At 50.1% G+C, this 25,395-nt stretch overlaps 1 protein-coding gene across 2 annotated transcripts in view; it reads left to right on the top strand.

Annotated features, from left to right (window-relative positions):
- Positions 1-25,395, top strand: part of Ca-alpha1T (Ca[2+]-channel protein alpha[[1]] subunit T) — a 397,067-nt gene that overhangs the window by 294,071 nt on the left and 77,601 nt on the right. For both annotated transcript variants that reach the window (XM_075701870.1, XM_075701869.1), the window contains exons 3-11: positions 462-734; positions 11,084-11,369; positions 12,816-12,908; positions 13,214-13,422; positions 15,552-15,739; positions 17,342-17,563; positions 18,056-18,349; positions 20,624-21,042; positions 23,086-23,237. In XM_075701870.1, coding sequence (XP_075557985.1) covers positions 462-734; positions 11,084-11,369; positions 12,816-12,908; positions 13,214-13,422; positions 15,552-15,739; positions 17,342-17,563; positions 18,056-18,349; positions 20,624-21,042; positions 23,086-23,237 — 2,136 coding nt within the window. The remainder of the gene's footprint in view (positions 1-461; positions 735-11,083; positions 11,370-12,815; positions 12,909-13,213; positions 13,423-15,551; positions 15,740-17,341; positions 17,564-18,055; positions 18,350-20,623; positions 21,043-23,085; positions 23,238-25,395) is intronic.

Below are 25,395 nucleotides of genomic sequence, written 5' to 3'. Positions count from 1 at the left end.
TAGATTTTTTTCAAAACCGAGCGATCGAGCGACAAGAACGAGCGACCTGAGGACGCATTCTCGGACGATCACTCTAGGTGATTGCTACAGCTTTCGCGTGACGTAGTGCTCGACCAGCCAATCAGCGCATCCGGTTTCGCTCAACCAGCCAATAAGCGCGCGCCGAAAGGGACTATCCCCGAATACCCCCGTCCGAGAATACGTGCCCCGGCCGCGCAACGGCCCGTTTCGGCGCCCGAAGCCGTCGCTCGTCGCCGTCACGCGCGAAATCGCTCGCACGGGGATTTGAACTTAAAGGATAGAGGGTACGGCAAAATGAAAGGCAGGAAAAGAAATGACGATGCTGACGATGAAAGAGAGAGGAGGGTGACGATGCTAACGATGCACGTGACTTCGAGACGACAAAATGAAAAAAAAGATGGCGGGAAGTGATGACGTCGTGGCGTTTAAACCACGCGCAGTGCCCTGGAGTACGTGTTGGACGTAGGTAACATCAACCTGTCGGCGATCCGCACCATCCGCGTGCTGCGACCCCTGCGAGCCATCAACCGCATTCCGAGCATGCGCATACTGGTGATGCTGCTGCTGGACACGCTGCCCATGTTGGGCAACGTGCTGCTCCTGTGTTTCTTCGTCTTCTTCATCTTCGGCATCGTCGGGGTCCAGCTGTGGGCGGGCCTGCTGCGGCAGCGATGCTACCTCGTGCTGCCCGACGACAACATCTCCATACCGAGGTAGGTAACGACGCACCTTCCCTCCCCCCCCCCCCCCGCGAGTGCCGCCGAATGGCTCGAAAGGAAACACAGCGTTCCGCTTCGGGGCACGGGGTCACGGGTTCGATTGGCGATCGCGTTTCTCCGACTTGATGCGAAATTCAACTTCAACGTTTGTTTGTGTTTTTTTTTACGGACGCAAATCGTACGATGTTCTCAAAGCTGGTTGGACCTGTCGCTGAACGCCATAGTCGCTGCTCCACTGGAAGAATAACAGTCAGTCAAATGCTGGTGCACACAATGTACAGTATGGTTAGAGCAAATCACTACGTGCCAGAAGTAAATAGTTCGCATAAGTACACACGTCAATTGCACTTTACAAGCAATAACCGGTTAAACGTAAAAGAAAATTATCAGAAATGGTACCCATCTCTTCTTAGGTAATTCATAGATACACGCTTAACAAGTAGAGATAAACACAAGCCATGAAAACATCGAAGCATCAAACCGCCGTCCATCTAAACATTTGTAAGCAATTTGCCACGAAAGCCACTCGCGTACCGACCTTTGGGTTCAGGTTTATTAACCACAATTTACTCAAAAATTTATTGAGCAATTCTTTGATCAGCCCCCCCCCCCTCCCTTTACGGCGCGTCCTCAAAGCCCGGGTGTTGTTTTGAGACATACCCGCCACGGTGGCTTCGTGGCTATGGCGTTATCTTTCCGAGCACGAAGTCGGGGGTACGAATCCCCACCGCGATGGCAGCATTACGGCCCCCAACGCTCGAGTACCGTCGTTTGTATACACGTTGAATAACCCCCAGGCGCCCAACGCTATTCCACAACCGCGCCACTGCGGCGTCTCTTACAGCTCGTCGCGTTTCTTTGACACTTAAATCTCGTCAATCAGTCAATCAATCAATCAATCAATCAGTTCTGCTAGTCAAGCAATCAACCAATCAGTCAATCAAGGTACGACAGGCTGCGCTTTTCTGTTCGTGGCTGCGGTGCGGAGACCTCCTCGCCCTTTCTTTTTTTTGGCAAACGGGCAAGTACAGCGGAATTGCTAAGAAGTGAACTACGAAGTCTTGGCGGGCAGCTTACCAGTATTCTCCATGTGAAACCCGTATAAGTGCATTTGGCAAGTGCAAACCTTTGTGACTAAAACACTGAGGACAACAAATATATACGGAACCTCACGGCGACGCCGACAGCGACGGTAAAAATTTGCTTGGAGTAACCTTGCAATTGTTATCGCTATAAAAAAACTTGAGAGGGTACCAACGCTAACAGCGATGCATCCAATAATCAATTATAGACGCAACGTTAAGGAACAGCAACAGGTCTCTATAGATTAGAGAGTAAACGCTGCTAGACGATATCCTAGTTGAGATAGGAAAGGGGAGAGGGGGGCAATTTCGGCAGCGTGTAGAACCGATAACCGATGGTCTATAAGAGTAATGGAATATGCCAAGGGACGAGAAGCGTAATCGAGAACGGTGGAGGAAGGGAATTAGAGGAGAAATTGAAATAGATATGACTAGAAGACGTCATCGCTCTACAGCGGACATATCATAGGCTGCTGATAGATGGGTGGAAGGCAGTTGCAGAGAACCGCGGAGACTGGAACGCAAACCACGAAACGTTGTTTATAGCGACTCGAAGAAACGCCGCCACAGAAGCAAGCACACACATCCCGCTTCGCCACAACACCTGTTCGGGACGGCTGGAGCGTTGAGAGCGTATCGTCCTTTAAAAAGCAGTGAACACTAACATCGGGCCTGTACTCTCGAAGGCCTCGGAAACGCCGCTGTCTACTTGAGAAAAACGTAACTGTAAATAAAATTAGATCGTAAATAAAATTAGTCGGGAGATTCGCTAACCCTCTTCCTTTCTTTTTCTGTCGTTCATAAGCGAGAAACGATGGCTCGCGCACCTGCGTTAATGCCGTTAGGTCGTCGTAGCCACTGCACTTAATTTTTTTTTCATTCGAGTCGCTCATAACAGAACTCGCTTTAATCTCATAAAGTAAAATAAAAAGAAATAATAAACAAACAACAACGTTCGCATCTATTTCTTTTCTATTCGTTTTTTTTTCGTTGTAATCTCCTCCTCCTTTAAACGTATAAGCAAGACTTCTAGAAGACCAACGAAGTATAGTTCTTCTCCTCGTAATTCTTTTGAGCCAACGGCTGTAAGCTCGAGGCTGCGCTCATGAGAGGAGCATCGCAGACGCGGCCCTGATTTACGCAGATCGTCGTCGCCCCACGGGCGGAGGCATCCCCGCGTTCGCCTGGCGAGCCCCGAGCACCGGACACTCTCGCTAACGCTGCTGCTGCCGCGCGCATCTCCGTTCTTTACTTCCCTCGCCGCACACACTAGAGGGAAACCTCACGTTTCTCCCCAGAACTGGCCCTTCCGTCACCGTCGCCAGGCGGTGCACCCCTTCCTCGTATTCCGTTCTCTCTGCGCAGCATTCTACGCAGTACGCCAGAAGTTACGGCCATTGCAAACATCGCGCAGCCCTTGGGAAAAAAATATGCCGTATCTTGGTGTAGAAGTTAGATAAACAGGGATAAAAAGCCGCAGAAAGGCTGGCCAACGTTTCGAGAGGTGGAGCCATATTTGTCAAAGGCCTTCGACAAACATGGCTGCACTTATCGAAACGTTGGCCACCCTTTCTTTCTGAGACACTTTATCCCCTGTTTATCTAACTTCTATAGCACAGTGTGCTACTCCATCTGTCGGCCCCGTTCTCGATTTTAATAAATATGGCTGGACATTCCAGCGTAGTAATGCGGAAAGTCAATGAAAACGCAATACAATGTCAATGAAAACGTAAAAGAAAAAGGTATGACTTTTGTTAGGGAAGTCAGCGTCGCTTCAACGAACAAAGAATATTGCTCCCCGCCCCGCACGACTGACTTTAAAATCGTGCCCTTATAACGGAAAGTAGAATCCCTGGACCCTGATCTCAGTCTAAGTCAGAGTTACTTTACAAGAAATGATGCGCGTTTTTTGACCCATATAGATTGTATGAAAGACTACAATCGCTGTCAGATGTATTCATCATGTTTGTGCAGACAGATTCCTTCCGCACGTTTTTTCTTTTGTTATCATCTTTTCTACTATTTACTCTTTCACCCAGCACAGAGTAGCCGATATGACCATTAATGTGGCTCACCTATATATCTGTCTTTCATCTCTTTTCTCCTATTGATGCATGACATTCAATTGTATTCGCTGAACCGTGCTCCTTAAAATGTTGCACAAAATAGAGCCCTTCCTCTTCACAATCTCTGTCTCTCTCTTTCTCTGCGGAAAGTTTGTCGAACGCAAACAAATTGGGTGGAAACTCAACAGAACTTGTACAACTACTTTTGACGGGGGGCTCACGTCAGCTAGCTAGGAACTGGAACCGGCTATACTAAATGCACGTAAACTGTCTTTACTTAGTAATGAGGTCTGTGCGGTGAGTGAAAACGCGTAACCAAGTCAACGATGCCACTGCTTTTTCCCGTTCCAAACTAAGAAAAAGTGGACCAGTCAGTTAAGCGCCAGTCACTAATCCTTCCGTGGACAAAATGATCACGAGAGGATCACAGAAGGATTACAGGTGAAAAATGGAGCGAGCACTTTCCACTCCGGAAACTTATGCTTGATATTCAATTGCAGCTCAACGGCAAGTATACAGAAGGCAAAACTCACTCGAACGACAACAAAATTTAGGTGCCGTCTTTTCTAAATAAAGACTTTTTAAGACAAAATGCACGGGTGGTCGTGTAAATGAAAGGCTCACGCAAGGATTACCGCGGTCAACTGGAGCGGGCACTTATTTTTCCAAATCATGCTCTATGATCACTTTCATCTCAACGGCAAATCTACAGAAAACAATAAAAAGTCAATTGATAGACAACAGACTTTTTATGCCGTCCTTTCTAAGGACTTTCATTCATGAAAAAATGAACGGGTGAGCATGGGGAGCCGGAAGCAGGGTTCATAACCAAAACAATGGAACGCGTCAAACGTAATCCTTACGGCGGCTTTCACCGTACTGCACAGCGTTCGTGTAACACCACTCTGGTGAGCTTGGCCACTCACGCAACCCTCCCCTCCCCCAAACACAAATGCACACTGGAAGTATCGTGCGTCTGATACCAACGAAGAGGCAACTGCTCCAAACGGCCACCAGGGCGGCGCCAAACGCCTCTACTACCGACCAAGAAGTGACCGTCGTTTGGACGAGACATTACGCGCGCGTGGAAGAGGGGGGGAGGGGGAGGCTTGTAATAGGTTGCCGCGAAGAAAAGCGCCCTCTAGGAGATGAGCAAGGCGCGCCGCCTTACACTTGCAACAGCCCACTGTTGTGGGCGGTATGCGGGAGAACAGAGACTCGGTACGGAAGTTGCGGAACGACGGTGGCAGTGGCGGTAGTAGTAGAAGTGTGTGGAGGGTAAGAGGGGGGCGCGGGACGGAGCGGGGGGGGAGGGGGCAGATTGTGTGTGTGTGCGGTAGGAGACGCAGGGCGGGCTCCATGGCTGTCATAATTTCGCGGAGCGCGGAGCTCATATTGCGGCGGCGTGGCCACTCGTTACATCAAGCTCCGCGCGGCGCTGATTTCTTTCTCTTACAGCCGCCTGCTCACCACCCACCCTTCCGCCCCCTTTTCGGCGCGCTGCAGCCGCCCGCGGTTGCTATAGTAATCCGGCTCGGGGTGCAGATTGCCTCACCATCGCGCAGCGGCTCGGAGGCCACTGCTGCGGCACGCTGAAGTGTAGGGCGCTGCGGTTTCGCCGCAAGGAAAGCGAGGCCGGGATTCCCGTACGGATCTGCAACTTGCGCGCGACGGCAGCTGCTGCGCGTTTCGGTACTGCTACTAAAGAGGCGCCGCCTCGCGCGTTGTTCTTGCAAGCCGCGGAGGGTATTAGTGCTAACGGCATGGCAGGATAACGCAAGCAGCGAGAGGGTGCAATGTCGCTCGAGCGGGTTTCCGGGTACCGACTAACCGCGGATAGTTGGCGGATGGGTGTGACCGTTGCGATTCTCTCCGTCTTGCACAGGGCGTTTCTTACGAGTACCTACAGGTGGCGCTGTTGTATGTATGGCGCGTGTGCGACGCGACGTTAGCGCCATTCTGTCCACACTGCTGCCGTCCTATACCTCTCGGATCGCCCGCTTGTTCAACTTCTTTTGTAAATCGTCCCTGCGAGCATGGAAGCCCTGCCGAAAGTATGACGGACGAGATGGATCGTAAATCGCCCGCGGTGGTACGGCTGAGTGGCCGAATACGAGCTGGTGGGTTCGACCCGCGTGCGAGGAGGCCGCGTCCCGAGGGGGGAGGTCGGAATGGGAAAAAAAGAAAGAAAGAAAGAAAGAAAAGAATAGTCGTGTGCTTGAACTTAAGTGCAGTTGAGGAACCCCAAAGTGGTATCAGTTTATCTGAAACCATGCGCTGATGCGTCTCGCATGCGTTTACCAGAATGACCTCTGTTTTTTTTTTTTAGTAGTAATAGATATTGTAAGAGCAGCAACTACTCACAGAGAGGCGGCCTTTGTTAAGCCCAATCCATCAGATAGGAACACGGAGTTCACCCTGTACATATAGAGCTGTGCTAAGATTGGACCGGACACCGTGTTCACAAATCCCCTCGTATGTAAGCGCCATCCGGGATCGGCCTGACGTCACCAGCCTGCACAATCGCTACGTATTGGTGGACCCACCATACGTGAAGTTCGTGGAAATATCGCGATATAGGTAGAGTAGTTATACGTTACACGCAACAACAACAAAAAAAAGAAGGCCACAGAGAAGTGAGCATGTTTCGTGAGGCAGAAAACGTGAAAGAAAAGGTCGACACGAATTCTGAAGCATCGCATGACGTTATAAGCCCGTCAACAGCGTCACGAAGAAATACTCTGCGTCGTAATTAAGCACCTCGTAAATGGCTGCTGGTTGGCTCGGTATTGCACTGGCTCCAGGATTGCGCTCTGAATCTTCGGAGCGGTGTACTTGAGACAGCTGCATCTGCCTGCGGCCGTTACGCATCGTTGCATTCAGTAGGCGTTAGGTGTCGGCGCCACGCTCAGGTTTCGCGCGTGTATATATAGAGGGCGTGGGAGAAGCCAACACGATTTAGGCACCACTGGCCTCCTTGAAGCCCTTGGGTTTAGCGGGAGCAGGGGAAAAGTAAACATGTCCGCAATAGAGATTAGTAAGAGGTGATTGGAAGATTGGTGGAAGAAAAGTAGCGAAACGACAGAAAACGGAGACGTACAAAAGCAAAGCTCTCAATAGGTGGCCAGAAAATTTGGTTGTGGGAGTTCAGATTGGTTTTTATCTCTATTTCTTTTGTAACCTAGGTAGGACATTAGGCCGTATAATAGCAAGAGCTTGGTGGCGCAGCTCACCGCCCCGTTCCAAAGGAGACGCTCATAACATCCATCCATCCATCCGGTAAAGCCCCTTAAACTTCGTAAGGTAGCGACACTCTCCTCCTTCGCCTTCACTCCTCCTCGTTTCTCCTCTCTTTCACGCTTCCTCCTCGACCGTGGCGCCGCCTACACCGCTCGAGCATAGCAACGGCGCCAACATGCGCTCCTCGCCACTCCGTAGACGCTTCTCGAGCAAAAATGGCGCTCAAGCACGGCGCGAGGGCCCACGTGATGCCATTAGGCCAATAGCGACGCGGCATTGGCCTCGGCCAGAGCGCGCGAGGAGGAGGCGGCATTCTTAAAGCGTACCGCTACTTTACGAAGTTTAAGGGGCTTTACAACACGGAAGAGATTAAATGTAGACAGCTTCTCTGGGCTTCCTGTCCCGCTTCAACGACTCGCATCGGGATTTGTGTCGTTGCGTGTTGTTCTTTACGTGCCAGAGAATGGCGCATAACGTTGTACACTGCAAAAAAATAATTTACGCGCTTGCTTAAATGTGCATGAGGGTGTAAATCGGTCTATAACTCACACTCCTACACCCTTTATTGGACTAAAGACATTACTTGTAGACCTATTCAGGTCCTTATTCACGTTTAAGAGTGCAGTGCGTGAGTTATAGACCGATTTATACCCTTACTGTTTCTTTTAGGAGTGCATATTAATTTACAGAGTATGCATTTGGCGCAGCGAAGTGTGTAGTTGCGTAGCGTCCATCGATTCTGCCGCCGCAAGTCGTTCGGGACACCGGTGTAAGGGTTGTTTTTATCTTCACGCCCGTCGTCACGTGTTGTCGTCACGTGTGGCGACTGCGCGAAAAGCAGGCCAGTAAGGAAATGCTGTTAGGTAAGAGAGGTTCTGCGAGAGCTAACTCAGCATCTTTAGCAGACTAGTTTCTGAAGTTGCTTTCGGTTTGTATAGCTTGGATATGAAGTTCGCGCGCCGGCTGCAGAAAGAGTGTTTTGTGTGCGCGGGTGCGTGTGATGCCGCTGATTCAATGTGCATTTGCTCGCAGTGCGTCTTCTGATTCTGCCTCTTTGCAGGAGTGTCAGCCCGTATTACGCGGAGAGGGTCAGGGCGTTTAAGTAAGCAGCGTTCTTCGTCAAAGCCCTTTCCGCTGCCGGCTCGTGTATGTGTGTGAGTGGTGCGCTTCGCTCGATCCGTTTGTCTGTATCATCCGGGCTGTGCGTTGTTTCAAGCCGTCGCCGTCCGTGTGACTCACTGCATGGTGCTCCGCCCGTCTCTTCGCTTAACACCGGAGTTTTCTTTTTTTTTTGGAGGACCACTTTTTTTTCCGGAGGCTGACATTGTGTTGCGCGGTACGCGCGACGTGCCACTGTGAGCATCGCAGCTTCCAAATAGCTTCCAGGCCTGCGAGTCACGTGACATGACGTCATCTGCAGGAATGGCCGACGCTCCAATTGTGAGGCACGCTTCGTAAGAAAAAAATGGCTGCGGCTTAGCTCAGCTAACCCAGGATTTGCAAAGCGAAAGATTGGTTAAGTCTTGGTTTCACTTGGTTAACCTTTGCTTTAGCTGTAATTAATATAACTAGGTATAGAATCATCGTTAAGTCAGGTATGACGGCTGTGACTAGGTCGGTGGCTAGACGTGACTGCGATTAGGCTTGGGTAGACACGCATCGCTCGACGGTGCAACGCCTGTTGTGCCACAGGGAAAGCGCAAGTGCCCCACATGCAAAGAGACGCCGCGAACATGCGCAGCGTCGAAGCACAAACGGACACGGCGTGAACGCGGTCGCTACATTGATGTCGACGGTGCGACACCTGTTGCATTCCGGACCCTCTTCCAGTGAAGCAGTTCGCCGGGCGATATCCGCGGGGTGGTCAGACACCGCTTGGCGACGACGGCTCGAAGCCTCCCGCTCACGCGCAGCGCTCACTGAAGACAGCCCGGGCTCGCTCTCATCCATGGCCAAAGTCGCAGACTAAGCGAGCGCGGCGCTCCTCAGCCAGGCGCGCGGCTAGTCACGTGGTCTGTCGGCGACCCAGCTGCGGAGAGCGCATGCGCCAAGCCGGCGGCAGCGGAGCTCGGCGCGGCGAGTCACGTGATGCGTTGCCAAGGCTACGGCGCAGCTGCGGTCAAGTGAAGCTCGAATTGCAGGCGGCGGCGAAACTCGGCTCAACGCGGTTAGTAAAGTTCGCTTTAAAAAAGACTGCGCGAACGCGCCAAGCGCTTGCGTAGGACGGATTAGTGACTAGACCTATAGGAAGATGGGAGAGGGGGATGACATCACCTGTGTGAGCGACGCCAGGTCACGTGATGAGTACGCATAGCCGCAAGACAGGCGATATGAGGTCTTCCATCGGAAGACCGACTCTACGATTACAAGTTACGCTTCGCAAGAAAAGGGAAGGCGAACGCCCCAAGTGATCGCCTAGGACGGATTGGCGGCCTCACCTAGGGAGGTAAAATGACGTCACTTGTCACCTCCGTGGGCGATGTCAAGTCACGTGACGATAAGACCTAGAGTTATAAAGGAAGTTGTTGAATGGCGAGCGTTGTTGTCGAATCACAATGAAATGCCTGTACAGCCTTGCTGTGCTCTATGTTATATGCGTATGGCGTGTCGTTCATTTCTTTCTCTCTCTACTTTTTTTAATTGACTAACGATAAACAATGCGCTGTCTTGTAACAAACGTCTCTATGCGAGCTAGCGAATGTACTACCATATTTCTAACTAGAAATATGATATTGCTACCGAGCGGTACACAAAAAGTCTCGCAGAAACTCTAACGGGAATCGTCCTCGTCTTGTCATATTTGCTTGGCGTCACCGTTTATGAAGCACTGTTCTTTGCCGAAGCATGACGCTGAAACTAACAATGCCAATCCAGCTGCATAAAGATGAAACTTGTGCTTTGAGTGGTGCCTGCTTACTGACCTGTTCGAGACGCTTTTCACCGTCTTTCCTTGGCGTCAAGATTAACCCTACTAACCGACCTGAATTTTGCGACATTCGCGTCGAGATAACTGTACATATTAATGAGGACAACCTCTGTTCCTCTGTGTTCTCCCTCTGTCATTACATGTACGCTTATGCCCTTTGTAAAAAGAATTGTCGAATTTTTTTTTTATTCACATGAACGGCGGGTTCAGCCTCAGCCGCATAGGTTCCGCTATGTTGAGACAAAACGAAGGCACGCTCTCTCTCTCTCTTACTGAAAATTTTCTGAAAAGAACCAGCGCACAAGACTACCCAAACACACGGACAAACGTTGGAGCGACAGAGCTAGACCTGTGAGCATATCTTTTGTATGGTCGGCGTCTTCTGCGCAGGTTATTTTGCTAATCACAATCTACTAACCGATCCAGCAAGTAAATTTAACGAACATCCAAGAGCGTGCCGCGTAAGCTGGAGCTTCGCAGTGAGACGAGACGCCAGCAACCAGGCCTGCTGGATCAGGCTTCCAGTAAGCTGAGACATGATGATGACATATCTAAAGGCAAGCCACGTAGTGAAATAAATGTAGTGACGCGCAAGCCGTTTCCTGCGCGTTTGGAAGTTCAACTGTGACACCTCTGTCTCGTCCGTTGCAATAGGTTCACTCGACTTTTGCCCAGGCATAACTATCGTTGTGGTCCGCCAGAGAGTGCAAAAGAACTACTGAAATCGGAGTCGAACATTTAACAGGTAGAGTTATTCCCGCAAAAGCGTATTACCAGTACTTCTTCTTTTCTTTTTTACAGTGTAACTGAGTATTTAGCTTTCAGAAGTAGGCGAGCTTTCAGACACACGGGAGGAACGTTTGCCGAAGCCGTTACACGAGGGAGGACACAGGGGCTACACGGTGGAATCAAAAAGGGAGTCACAATTTCGCGAAACACCCCTCGTCCGCCGAGGTCTCGAATTCCTTCACGAGTCCTCCTAACGGCCGCCTTCCTGTCCATTTCTCCCTTCCTTTCCCCACCGGCCAGTCCAATCTCGTCGTACTACCAGGGGCTGGATGCCGAGAAGGACTTCATCTGCAGCACGGAAAAGGACAACGGAATGCACCGGTGCAGTGGCCTGCCCCAGCTCGTTCTGCCCTCGGGGCTGACGTGCAACGCGACGGCTCAGCCGCACAGCGCCAACGCACCCACCAACGTGTCCTGCGTCAACTGGAACCAGTACTACACCAATTGCACGGCGGGAGACAAGAACCCCTTCCAGGGGTCCATCTCCTTCGACAATATCGGCCTAGCCTGGGTCGCCATCTTCTTGGTGAGGCCGCGCTCGCTGTTCTCTTAGCTTGTCAGTGCCTTTACCTTTTTTGCGTGTGTTGGTAAGCGCGTCTCCTCATTGGTCTGTTGCCCCTCGGTCCAGAGCGCACTCGTATAACGCCAACTGTGGCAAAATTTCTGGACCGCACGTAAAGCCTAGACACAGGTAGCGTAGATCTATACGAGCCTCCACGCAAAAGTATACAAAAGAATACGTATGCTGGGCCCTGTTGGCAATCCATGCTTGAAGCTACGGCGCGGCCAGAGAGACAGGACGCCCTGTGTGCTGCCTCGACTTTCTTTTCGCATTGTCCGATTTCGCGCTGTAGTTTCGAGCAAGAGGTAACGACTGAAATACGAGTGGACGCGTAAGGAAAAGCTCGTAATTACAGACGTTTTTCATACCTAAACTAAAAGAAAATGTCACTCTCTGGAAATGACGAAGAACCTAGAATGTTAAGAACCAGTAAGCTTCTTTCATTATCCGTCCCTGACAGTCCCGGACTGCCCGAGGCACTGCTTTTAGCAAATGAGCATTCCATGTGCAGCATCTCGGGCGTTCCGGGACTCTCTGGGACGGATGATCGAAGAGGCCCAGTGTGGCTTCAAGGCATGGTCTCCGAGATCGGGCGCCAGCCGCGGTGCGCTTGAGATCTCGGAGGCAGTGTGCTAGTATTTGCGTCACATCCGCTGACCACCAGGTGCAAAATTAGACAGCTACCATTCTTGAAACGTTACAATGGACAGAGAGGGAAACAAGGAGTGAGAAAGGCTGGCAGCTGCCACCCAGAGGGTCTATATGCATGCGTACACTTTAGGAAGAAAGGCATAGAAACAGAAGTCGAAGGTGTGAATAAAGAAGCGAATGGTCGAAAAAGAATGAAATGAAATTCTGCGTGAAAAAACGCATTTTCCTTCTATTTATTCTTGACCACCCTAAAGCTGGCCAAAAAATTCAAGCACCCAAAAGCGACAACTCAGAACTTGAACAAAATTTCGCGTGGAAATAAAAATCGAAAAGGTGGAGCCAAAAACGTACAGTTGATCTTTACAGTTAGTTTTACGTGTTTGTGCTTTTATTTTACGTGTTTTGTGTTTCGAGACGTTTACACGAATGTTGGTAGAAAATTTATGTTGGCGCCTTGACTGCGGCAGATCCGTTTATCCTAGTATTCATAGTCAAGCGAGTGAAATAACTGACAGTTTCTTCACGTCGTTTATTTGTATATGCATACAGAATCGCCCTACTACAAATGTTTCTAGTGGACAGTGTGAAACCCAGTTTTGTTTCCAATTTTTCCCTGAAAAAAAGTGAACAAGAACGGCTGTTTTTTTTTCAGGCCATTCCAGAATTCCGGGAATTTCGCATCTCTATAGCGCATATAAGTATTTATCGGTAGCAAGAGATGGCGCCACTGCAAATTTTCTTTCAATGTCTTCCCCGCAGGTGATCAGCCTGGAGGGCTGGTCCGACATCATGTACTATGTACAGGACGCACATTCCTTCTGGGACTGGATCTACTTTGTGCTGCTCATTGTGGTGAGTGCTCGGCTTAGCCCCGTCGTCGTGCCTGGGGAGGTATTCTATAAGAGTTCACCTAGTGGACTGTCCATTTCGGCCGCTGCTGATTGGATGCAGCTGTACAGGCGAGGAGGAAACGAGCGGCCACAGCCAACCAGCAGCGGCCGAAGTGGACAGTCCACTAGGTGGACTCCTACAGAATGCCTCCCCGGTACTCACGTTATAAGCACGTTCGTTCACCCCCCAACTCACGCGCATCCGCTCTCTGCCTCCAACCGAACACTCACCACTCCGCACTACCTTTTCTTCTCCGGCGTGCGCAGATCGGATCCTTCTTCATGATCAACCTGTGCCTGGTCGTCATCGCGACGCAGTTCTCGGAGACCAAGAAACGCGAGATGGAGCGCATGCGCCTGGAGCGGGCCCGCTACCACTCGAGCTCGACGCTAGCCTCGACGTCCGTCTCCGATTCCGGCTGCTACACGCAGATCATCAAGTACCTCACGCATCTCGGCCGGAGGGCCAAGCGGAGGTGCGCCTTGTCCCCTCTCCTTTTTCGCCCATTCGGCTGGAGGCCTCATCCTCCATCGACAACCTTCGGGGATAGCTTTCGCCTTTGCGCGGCGTAAAAAAAAAAACGACAAAGAGGTTCAGCGCGAAGCCTCGATGAAACCATGGCCTCCGAGATCCGGGGGCGCGCGACGCGGCGTGCGATTTGGCAATCTCAGAGTCCGTGCTGGGACAATAGTCAGAGAGAGGGAGAGAGATGCAAATGAGAGAAAGGCAGGGAGGTTAACCAGAGTTAAAACCTCCGGTTTGCTACCCTGCACTAGGGGAAGGGAAAGGGGAAGTAAAAACGGCAAGAAGAGCGTGACAAAAATAAAAGCGTGAAAATAATGAAATATGAAAAGGGACGGAATGGGATCAGTCACATTCTAATACTAATATAGGGAAGTCTGGCGCCTAGCGCATGCATCCGCGCGCCAGTGCAGCTGTTCAGCATGGGAACGGTGCAGTACAGGGTCACGAACTTTGTGCTTAACGTGTTCGAAAAAAAAAAGATTTTGCGCTTACCGCTGCGCTGTTCTTGCTAAGTTCTAGCGGACATATCGCATTTCGGAGTCTACATCGTTGGGTGTAACACTTGCAGCAGTTAATTTTCTGGTTTTTAAGAAAAAAAAACGGCTGCAGAAAGCATCGTTTTAGGGAGGGCTGCCGCTTGTTCCAGGGAAGCGGACAACACGCGGCCCTCACTGACCTGCTGCTTTCTCTAGCTGCCGGCTGGCGGCGACACAAAGTTATGCTTGCGCCTCTCGGCAACACTTTCTTTAAAAGAACAGGAAACTAACGGTGACAACTGCTACACTGAAGGACGTAGACTCCGAAATGACATCTTACTGAAAAACTTTAGCAAGAACAGTACAGAGGTAAGCGTAAAATATTGTTTTCGAACAGCTTAGGCAAAATACGCAGGTCCCTGTACATGAAAATCGCCTAAACTTCGTCCTTCTTGCATCAAGCGTCTCTGTGGGTTCTGATTACTAACGTTCTTAACGCGAATTTTTTGTCGCAGTTTCGTTGCATGGCAACAACTAGCCTTACATGTAACTTACCGTGCAGACTCGTGTAAGGGCCGCACTTTTTTTGACAATTTTGACGAGGTGCGGCCCTTGCACGGGACCGAACCGTTTGGTCAAAATGGTGCCGGCACAGCCGGCGACTACTGCACGATCCGGGTGTACCACTGCATCAGAGGTCAACGCGCAGCTCTCGCCATCTAGTAGCGGCACGCGCAAGCACGCAACGCACGAAAATTCGCCGACGCGCGCCCGTGGCATAGGGATGCCGAACGCGATTGATGCTCCGATTGAAATTTTGTCTCCATATTTTGGGGCTACCAAGTTGGGGTGCGGCCTTTACACAAGTCTATACGGTATACGGTTCAGCGACTGTAGCGCCAGATTTCCCCCTGGCGGTGTTAGTGTGAAACTCTAGCACTCGAACGACGCGCGCCTGCCTCACTGCGCTCGGCAACTGCATATGCAGATTGAAGTCGGGTCGCGGTCATTTCGTCGCATTCGCTTCCGCGGGTCTGCCACGGTCTGCCCGCACTAAAAGTTATCGATCGAAACATCGTGGACGTGTACGCGAGCGCGTAGTTGCAGGGAGCGGTCGGCCGATTTTCGAGTAACCCAAGAGCGCCTACAGGCGTGCTTTGGTTGTGCTCGGGAACGCGATATCCCAGTGCCGTCTGCACCTGCGTGCGTTGCGAACGCGAATGCTACAGTGGGAACAACCTTGCACAACGCGATGGGGACGCTCTTCTTCCCCGGAGAACTGGTCAGAACGCTGTTCACCCACGAGACCATTCACGATGACGGGCTTGTGCGCGTCGCTAACCCACGTGATCACACCGCAGGACCCGTCGCGCGTCGGCCAGCATAGCGGCACCACTTTTGACAAAGGGAACGGCAAACCGCTAAATACGTGCGTGAAGAATTCGAACGAATCGTCACAAATCTGCACGCGCGAGGTCGAACTGTCGCCCTGCCTCTCAAAGCGCAGCGCGGTTCCGAGGTGCCGCGGCGCCGAACACGCATGTTACCTTACACCTGTCTCCTTTTTTTCTTTTGCTTACTCATCGCGATTGTGCACCCGCAGGTTCCTACGGTGGTACAGGAGGCGGAAGCGTCGCCGGGCCCTCCCGCGCAGCCATCCGGAAGCGCAGCTAGCGGGCCTGGATGGCACCATCTCTCCGGTATCCGCCATGCGCGTTCGCACACACTCGTCTAGACACCGTGCAGACGACGGCTGCCCTCTGGACGAATGCCGCAGTCACTGCTCGTCTGGTACGTCACTCGTACCCTAAAACCTAACAACGACCAAGTGACGCTAGTTTCTGGTTGAAATGAACCAGTTTAAACGAACCGATCGCCCTCGCCCCTAGGGAAAGCTTTCAGTCTATTTTCCGGCGTCTCACAAGCTAGCGTGTGCCCTCTGAAAAATCAGCCCGAGGCCGTTCTCCTAACCCTTTCGGTGACACTGACGCACCGGTACGTTTCCGCGTTTTTATCCCACCATCCTCCTTCTGACATAGCCTTTGTCTGACAGAAATGTGAGTGCCACACCAAGATAACATTTGTTATTATTTGTCTCGTTTTTATTCATTTCTGCACAGACGAAAAGTAAACTATTCTGTTCGTTTTATAGCAGCCGAGGAAAAGAGCCGACGCTGGGCGGCGTCACCTACCGAAAAAAAAAAAAACGACTCAACAAGGTTTAATCGCGGCGCAGAGGCGTTCATCCCTCAAATTCAAATCATGTGTTCTCATCGTATGTGTATCTTATGAGCACATAGCGCTTCTGCTTCTACAGTCCTATCTAAATGTTCCGTACGCCGCCGTGCGAAACTAAAGGCGTGGAGAATATAAATTTCGTATTACCCGTCATGTTCGTTGAGAAACCCAACCATTGCTAATTTGCCTTGGGCCTTGTATAAATGCAAGTCAGGACAGAGCCACTAGAACTTAACGACTTTCACGTCCTCCCACATTTCCTTCATTTCGACGATCGTTCACCTCCTAGAGTAAAACTTGATCGGCATTTAAGCGGTAACGCCAACTTGAACTGAAGGTCTAATGGATATTTGCACTAGGCGCCATGCCAGCCATTTTTCACCCATCGAAAATAACAAATATCGAAATTCTGTCGAAGTGCCTACTAATGAGGCCTTCGCTTCCCTAGGTTTATATCACCGTGCACACAGAGGAGTTTCCGTGCACCGCATCTGATTTAGCACTTACCTGACACGTACTTCCTTGAATGTTGAAATTATGACAAAGTAAATACTGTTGAGGTGTCGAGGAGTCGATCACACTGGCTGTGTTCCCATACTCGCCGCAGACGGCAAAGTAGAAGGCTAAGCGGACAGTGGCGATCTTAAGTCACGTTAAAATTTTCACGAAGACGTCAACGTAGACAGCTTCGCGAAGACAGCATCGAAGTCAAAAACGGTGCAGGCTACTTTCCTGTCCAAACAAGATGGCGGCTGATCAGGATGCTTGGAAAGCCGACAGAAAGGTTGTCTGCGCACAAGAAAACCTAGACACGCTATCCTCCGCCCTTAATGTAAGCTACATCGTGTTTTTCATAGGTTTGCACGCGCAAAGGCTTAAAATACGGAAACAATGTGTGCTTTTCTCAACATTTTCTTGTCGCCGCGAGGTGGCGTCACGTCGCAGAAGCGTCTTCTATACGTCTTGAAGACATCTTCCAGACAGCTAGAAACGCGTTCCATTACATGGCCTCGACGCTGTCTCGGCTGTTCCTTAGCGGTCTACGTAGACTGTCTCCGATGCTTGCCGGAATTGGAACACACCCACTGAACGCCGGTTTCCGCGGAGCGCGCAGATTTCTTTACCGGAACTCCGCGAACTTCTGCGCCTGCGCAGAGTCTGGCACCTCGTGTTCGTCGTCTCCCGCTTCGTCGGCGGCGGCGCTGCCGGCGCTGTTCGAGGAGGCATGCGACGAGGCAGCAGCGACCGAGTGCTGCCACATGCTGGCCGTTCCTCCTCACGCCAGTCCCGAGATCTCGGACGTCGACCTGGCCTCGTCGCCCAGGAGGCCCTCCTGCCTCAGGGTCAACGCCGGCAACGCTGGCAACAGCGCGCCAGGTACGCACCCTTTCGGGCACATCTGTGTATTTGTCATTTGTCTATTTGTGATTCGCTTGGGGGGGGGGGGAGGAGGCGCCTTTGTGAATCTTTATAGAGTGGAAGAGGAGGAGGCGGTGACGTGGAGCAGAGGTAGAACTCCGCCTTTATGTGCCTCATGGTCCCAACTCTGAATCCTCGTCCAGGCAGCTACATTTTTCCAGGCTTAGATTGACGCCTGAACCCGGCCAAAAAAATTTAGGCAGATCGAACGCACATGTTGCAGTCTGTGTGAAGCGGTCAGTGAACAGCACAATAAATTTGCCCGCTTCATTTCTGCGTCTAAAGAGAATTGGTACGCGCCCACGCGCCCTCACGCACCGGCCACGCTCCTGCCTCCGCAAAGAAAATAATAAATATTGGCACGAAGGGCAACAAATCACCAACCCTGCCCAACAAGACAAGTTGCGGTCTTGAGCTTATCCTGCTCAACGATCGTGACCGTACGCGCAGGGCCCTGCACAACACCACCGGTGCTGATCGAGCAGCCCGGCTCCACGAGGGCCTGCTCTGGGAAGAGCGTCTCCCTCCAAGCGCCGGTGACGCCCGAAGGCAGCAGCGAGCTGAGACCGCTCGGTTCGGTCGCCAGCGGTTCTTCGTCGTCCCACCACCTGCCGACGACCAGCGGCGGCGCCACGCTGACTTGCGCCGAGCTGCTCGCCTTCAGCGGGGCCCAGAGCGCCGCGCTGGCCGCGAGCTTTGCCAGCAACTTTGCCATGCACCGGTTCTACTCTACACTCAGTAAAGGTGGGACGGTGACGCACGCGCGATTCGTCTCAACTTTTGCGCGGTTTCACCTTGTTGACGCGTCCTGAAAACGGAAACACATTTGTTCTCCTGCCTCCTAAGCTGCGGCCGGAAACGTATTATCCGAGAAACGTATGATCCGTAACCAGAGGGAGGGGGTTTTAACGCTTTCCGTCGCGAACGTGCAAACCAAAACAACCTTGAAGGCGCGCGTCAGTGATGGTCTCCTAGTCGTACAGCTTCATTTCAGGTTGCACTTGCGTTCGAAAGCGACACCTTCGTACACAACGCTTTAATGAGAATGAGAGGCGAAAAAGAGGGAGGTTAGCGGGAAGACAACCAACCAGCCAAGATGGATCCAGGCGATGCAGGGGCGCGTATGCGCAACACGAATGAAGCCAAGTGAGTCGGCCCAACACGTGGTCTTCACGTCAGAGCACGTGGTAGATTTTAGGGCTCTCGCTCAGCAGGCAGAGCCGCGGCGGAGCAGCCGAACAAGGGCACGTTGATTCAAAACTACCTGGAACCAAAAAATTCGCCACCAGTGCGCTGAGTCTTAGAGGAATCGTGTTGGGCGGACTTCTCGAGGGAAAGAAAGCGAAGGGAATGGCTTCACGGAGAGTTGGCTCGCCAATGCTGACTGAGTAACGCAATGCTCTCCTCCCAGTTTTTTTCCTCCATGGTTCTAATACGGTGCGATGACCCTGTGTGCTAGAGTAAAAGTAATCTGCAGTGGTGGAACAGCCAGCTCACCTTTCGGCGCATGTCATAGCGCAGACGAAAAAAAGCCGATTTAGCGCAGCAGCAAGCACTTTTGGCGCAGGGTCCAGTGCGCGTGTTCTTATCATATAACATGCAAATTTTAACTGATACGGTCGATACGTTATGGAGACGGGTTTGCGCGAGGCTTACCCTGCAAGTGCGGACAGGAAAGGGCGCGACGCTCATCTTCACCGCGACGCACAAAGGGCGCTACGGCCGGGTTTGTGGATACGGCGCAGAGACGACACCACAGACAGATCGTCAACAAACGCGTGCTTGTCAACCCAGGATGCAAAACAATGCGACAGTCACGGCTTGTGCGCGAAAGCTCAACGCAAACCCGATCAGCACGTACGCCTGCACAGAACACCACTTAACGCAATATACTCAGCATCATCATCATCGTCATCATCATCATCATCACCCTGGTTACGCCCACTGCAGGGCAAAGGCCTCTCCCATACTTCTCCAACTACCCCGGTCAATATACTCAAGCCCGGCAATATACTGAAGCCACGCCATGCACGTTAGGTAGTTTTCGAATAGCGACCACAAATGCTTTGCAGTCGCAAGGAAAGAATTGATAGCGTCAGCACCACTGCGCATGCGCGCTGCGCAAACAGGGTTTTGCGTTTGCGTCGAAGAATGTTTCACCGAAATTGCGCAGCGACTCAAGCTCGAGGCAAAGCTTTCGTCTCAACAAAACATGCCGTCACCCATCGAAGTGGCGGCCCTCGCAGCGTACCGCATTCGACCTAATTGGCTAATACCGTTTTTAACTGTGCACCACGTGCGATTCTGATCACAGCGGCTCCTTCGCAAAGCCCCGCTATCACCGATAAACATCGAGAAAGCTTAACATTAATCATAGCATGTTGACATCGTCCTTCGGCAAACTCCGTGGTACCACGCACATAGTTTCTTATATAGTATATTAATACATTAAAAAGTCTTATATATATATATATATATATATATATATATATATATATATATATATATATATATATATATATATATAGACTGGCCACGGCGGCCGCATTTCGACGGGGGCGAAATGCGAGAGCACCCGTGTGCTTAGATTTAGGTACACGTTAAAGAACCCCAGGTGGTCAAAATTTCCGGAGTCCTCCACTATGGCGTGCCTCATAATCAGAAAGTGGTTCTGGCACGTAAAACCCCAAATATTACATATATATATATATATATATATATATATATATATATATATATATATATATATATATATATATATATATATATGATTTAGTGCCTCTGCTTCCCTTTATTATGATAATAGCAAGCTGTTGGTTTTTATTTCAGTTTTATTAGCTACTGAGCATCGACGGAAAGAAGTATTCACTCTTACGCATGCTCTGGCGCAGGCTCGGCGCAATTTCCCGCTAAAAGGCCGTTTTGGCGCAGGCTGGCTCAGATGCCCGCCCTCGGCGCAGTTTGGCGCAACTGGCGCAGCTGTTCCGCCCCCGAATCTGATCCAATTTCCCGCCGCAGGTACGAAGCATTACTCAGCACCGCAGCTGACCTTCCATTCCCACGGGGCATCGCGTCACCGGCGCGCCAACGACTCCCCGCCCCCGTCGTCGGGTTCCTCGTCCGCATCCTCCTCCTCGTCCTCGTGCTCGCGGCACCACCACCACCGCCATCGTCACCACCAGCACGACGACGAGAACGCGTCGTACACGTCCTCGAGCGGGACGGAGGACGAGGAAGAGTCGTGGTACTCCGAGTACGAGGACGAGCTCTCCGGCAGCGGCACGGCCCGGGTTCGCTACCGGGGCCCCTGCTGTCGCTTCTGGAAGGCGCGCCAGGCCCAGCTCAGGCGCCTGGTGGGGCACCAGTACTTCCAGAGGGGCATCCTCACGGCCATCCTGGTCAACACGCTGAGCATGGGCATCGAATACCATGACCAGGTGGGTGGGTTGTCCCGAGCATGCGTGCAGGCCTACAAAGTACTCAAACGCGTTACGTTTTGGTTGCCAGTTGGTTGCACATGGTGCTTATTAGGCTTTTGCGCGCACAAGGACAGGACGCCGAAAGAAGAAGGGACACACACAATGCGCGAACTTCAACTGGCTTTCATTCCTGTCCTGTCATTGTGCGCGCAAAAGTCTAATAAGAGCAATGTACAGAGTGTAGCCGTCTGGAATTTCGCACATATGATAATGTTACGAATCGAGGATCTTGCGTACGTACAAAGGGAGTCAGCATACTGTACAGTGACATCTCGTTGGCATTGATGTCGAGAAAACCTCATTACGGAGCAACTGCGCGTAATTACGAAAAACAGCGTATTTCTGGAGTCAGTATACCTAGCGCGAAAGATTTTATTCTAGTAACGTAAAACTATTGCTGTCGAATACGGTAAACGGTGGAATGCCTTACATCGGGTAAAGAAAACTTACGAAGAAAAGATTTAAACACATATAAGTAAGGTGGTACCTTACGATTAGATGGTAATAAATTTTGTGCTAACGTGACTGAAACATTGGTCGCAAATTTGCCATAATTTGTTGTAGGTCTTTAGTAGTGTTTATGTATAAGTAGTATTTACAAGGAAATGGGGTGGAAATGTGGGGAAACTAATTGTTAGTCATTGTAAAGTATTGGAGCCGTCCGTTGACAAATTTATGCACAAGTATTCCAATCGAACGTTTCTTTTGTTTCTTAACCGACGAAATACCATGAGAATTAAGCTATGGAGATGTGTCCAATGTGTAGCTGCTACGTTTTATAATGCGATTTCCATTATAATTGAAGGCATGTTGCAGGAATAGAGTGGTCAGGTGGTGGCTTTGGTTAATATGCCTTCGCATTTCCATTGTATGTACCACCTTCTTCTCTTTATACTTTTGTCAAAGTACTTTTTTTTTCTTTTACTGCGAGCGGCATACAAGAGTTAGAAAACGGACTAAGAGAGTCCGTTCGGAACAATCGCATCTGGGCCGCAAATGCTGAGTCGTGACGTCAGAGGCGCGCCCTTCGGAAGGGTAGCTGCGCAGAACGATGCGCAGTGACCAAAAGATGGAAAGAGCCCCGTCACAGTCGGTATGAGGTACCGACGAGCAGAAGTATGGGAACGTATGTGAGCTCGTACAAAACGTCAATGAGAAAACAGCGCGGTCACGGAAACTCGATAAGAAGCCGCCCGTTACAATAATAATAATAATAATAATAATAATAATAATAATAATAATAATAATAATAATAATAATAATAATAATAATAATAATCAATTGTTTATTTAACGTGTTTAACAACACTAAGCTCCTAGTGTTGGAAAAAAACATGAAACTGAATACGACAATTATGAAAAAGAACAGTTTACAGTCAGCAAAAGCCAAGGTGAACTCACATCAGAAAGACAGGGAAACACAAGAACAATGCGTGAGAGTCAACAAATATAAGTTAATCAATACAGCCTATAAATTATGTGCCTAGGAGAAATCATGAGGCGTTAATCCTAGTGCAAAGGTAGTATAACGAAAATATAATGTACACTTTAAAAAGATACAAAGGCACGGAGATGTCTGGTAATAATAATAATAATAATAATAATAATAATAATAATAATAATAATAATAATAATAATAATAATAATAATAATAATAATAATAATAATAATAATAATAATAATAATAATAATGAACTTGAGAAGATTTGTAGGAACAACCTTTACAGCTTCTGCAGCTTGGGTAGTTGCGTAGCTTGGCTTCACGAGCACGGGCACATAATTGTGTTCATATAATATACATATTGCGCGTTTCAGACTTGTGTTCGCAGCAACTGAATTAAGAGAATGAAGGAGTCACTAGAGTGTGCTCTTCGTTTTTTTTTTCTTTCTCTGTTTGTCGACCAACGAAGCATTTTCATAACTGCGCGTTACACTTGAGGTGGTAACCGAAAGGCCTCCTGTCCGTCAACAACGGTAACGGTGGGCGCCGCCTTTCCTGCAGCCACAAGAATTGACCCTGGCTGTGGAAATCAGCAACCTCATCTTCACAGGCATCTTTGGCCTGGAAATGTTGCTCAAAATTCTTGCTGAAGGATTCCTCTCTTACATCAGCAGCGGGTTCAACCTCTTCGATGGTGTCATTGTCATCCTTAGGTGAGTGCATATTCTTCTCTATTGCCCCTATATACGCTTGGCTGCTGGACATTTCATTGCGTTGCTCCCATTGGATTATGGCCCTCATAGGAAACACTAAAGGCATATACTAAGTCGACGTGGACTGCTTAAGTACCATTCCAGAAACCTTGCAACGCTTGTCTCGTTCCAAGAAAAGACTTGGTTTACGAGGAAAGGGTCCGAATACCTTCTTCGAAATTCAGATGTCCCGCCACCAAACCGGGGTAGTGGTGACGTTGCATAGGCCACTACCGCCCTTTGCTGACGTCGGTGAGTAAAACGGCATCCGAACGACGGCAGTACCGAGCCAAGACATAGCGGTGAATTCACCGCTGCAGCTACATTTTGATGAAGTGGCGTAGCCCATCCGGGCATCTCGCGACATCGCATGGAAGTGGACTTCTCTGCTACTTACAGTTTGTGCGAGTTTCGCGAGCCAGCAAAACCAGCGCAGCACCACACCATAACGAAACAACTCAAACGCGAAAACGTGGGCCGCGCCGAGTCGAGCGAAAACGAAACCTTTCGGTCGCCCGCGTCATTGATGACGGTAATTTCAATGAGTTCTTTTTTTCTAAACATGAAATGGAAATGGGCAAATAACATTTCATTTTCTCTTATGATATAAGAACGTTTTGCGCAACGTGTGGTTGAGTACTAGTGACATAATTTATCTGAGTAGTGCTTTCGTCATCGGGCAAGTACTTGAATGCCAGGGGAGTCTCTAATCATGTCCTGCATTTACCTCAATTTCTTGACGGTCAAGGCTCTACTCGCGATAATATTGATGCCTTACAGCTTATCGAGCACTAATCTATCACTTTACCTTGACTTAATATTTGCCTTTAGTGTTCCTTTAAGGTAATAGTCCGTGTCTGGCACTTGCAACCTTATTACAAATCTGTTAACACAGATGCGAAAACTTCGCCTGCATAGCTCGCCACAATTAATTTGCCGTGCGTGCGTGCGTGCGCGCGCGCGCGCCGCACTCTGTGTGCCTAGAAGCTGGCTTCTCCACAATAAGAGCTTTCTTGAGGGAAAGCCTGCTTCTGGTATTCGCACAGGGCCGATGAGCGCTCAAACCACACGCCGCACCGCACACCTGCCGCACGCTTGTCGTGCACATATTTGCGCAAATTTCGGTTTACAGTGAGTCCGAACAAGCAGTGTAAACTGAAATTTATGCACCTGTGTGCACCTGTGTGCGGCCTGTGTGCGGCAGTTTTTTTGCATGGCCGCATGCCTGCGGCAGGCGCGTTGTGCGGTGTGCGATTTGAGCGTAGGTCGGCCCTTAGCCTTGCGTGCTATTGCACCATTAGGACATCGAGTGCTTCCCCTTATGGAGATCATATAATAGCTTGCGACGCTCTGTCCGTTAGATGCGCCCCCGCGGTGAGTAACGATGGTAATGATAATTTTTCTCAATTGTCCAACAGCGAAGTATGCTCCGGTGATGATGACAGGTTACGGTATACTTTCTCTTCTGACACACGTGGCATTTGTTACATAAGAAAGAGGGAGAGAAAGATTTCGCGATGGACGAAAGGCGGAGATGTCAGCCGAGAAATCTTGCACCTATAGTCACAAGCGCGCCGTCGACTCGAAGCTCTTCCTCGACGAGTGAAACTCAGCGCCGCCCCTCGGATGGCGGGCACAACTGCATTTAGGCAACACTCAATCAACAGTAACTCCTTACAACGACGAGTTTCCGGACAAGCACGACTCATCTCCAACGCATTCGGGTTTGCGCTGAAATGCATTGCTACAAGTAAATCGCCGCGAAGTGTCACTGCAAGGTCGATTCAAATAGGTCGCGAAGCTTCGGGCGAAAAGCGGTTCAGTACAGATTGTCACCGACATCACCATGGGGGGTTATGGGAGCAGCGTTTGAAGCGCGACTATGTTTGGAGGGAACAAACATTGGAAAAGAAAAACGCGTCTTTTAATTCAAACGAGACCCACAGTTAGATTCATTCAACAAAAATAAAATTCCTAGTCAATTTTATATATTCGTGACGAGTTAAGAAAATACAAGTTTAATTTTATTATTATTAATAAATGCATTTCTTTTCAGCGCCCATCGCTACAGGGGGCGTTGACGCCACTATCACTCGCAATGCAATGCACGTCTTGAAAT

Source organism: Dermacentor variabilis, chromosome 8, assembly GCF_050947875.1.
Source record: "Dermacentor variabilis isolate Ectoservices chromosome 8, ASM5094787v1, whole genome shotgun sequence".
NCBI lineage: Eukaryota > Metazoa > Arthropoda > Arachnida > Ixodida > Ixodidae > Dermacentor > Dermacentor variabilis.
The sequence above is the reverse complement of the archived record's forward strand: the minus strand, read 5'-3'. Positions and strand labels throughout refer to the sequence as shown.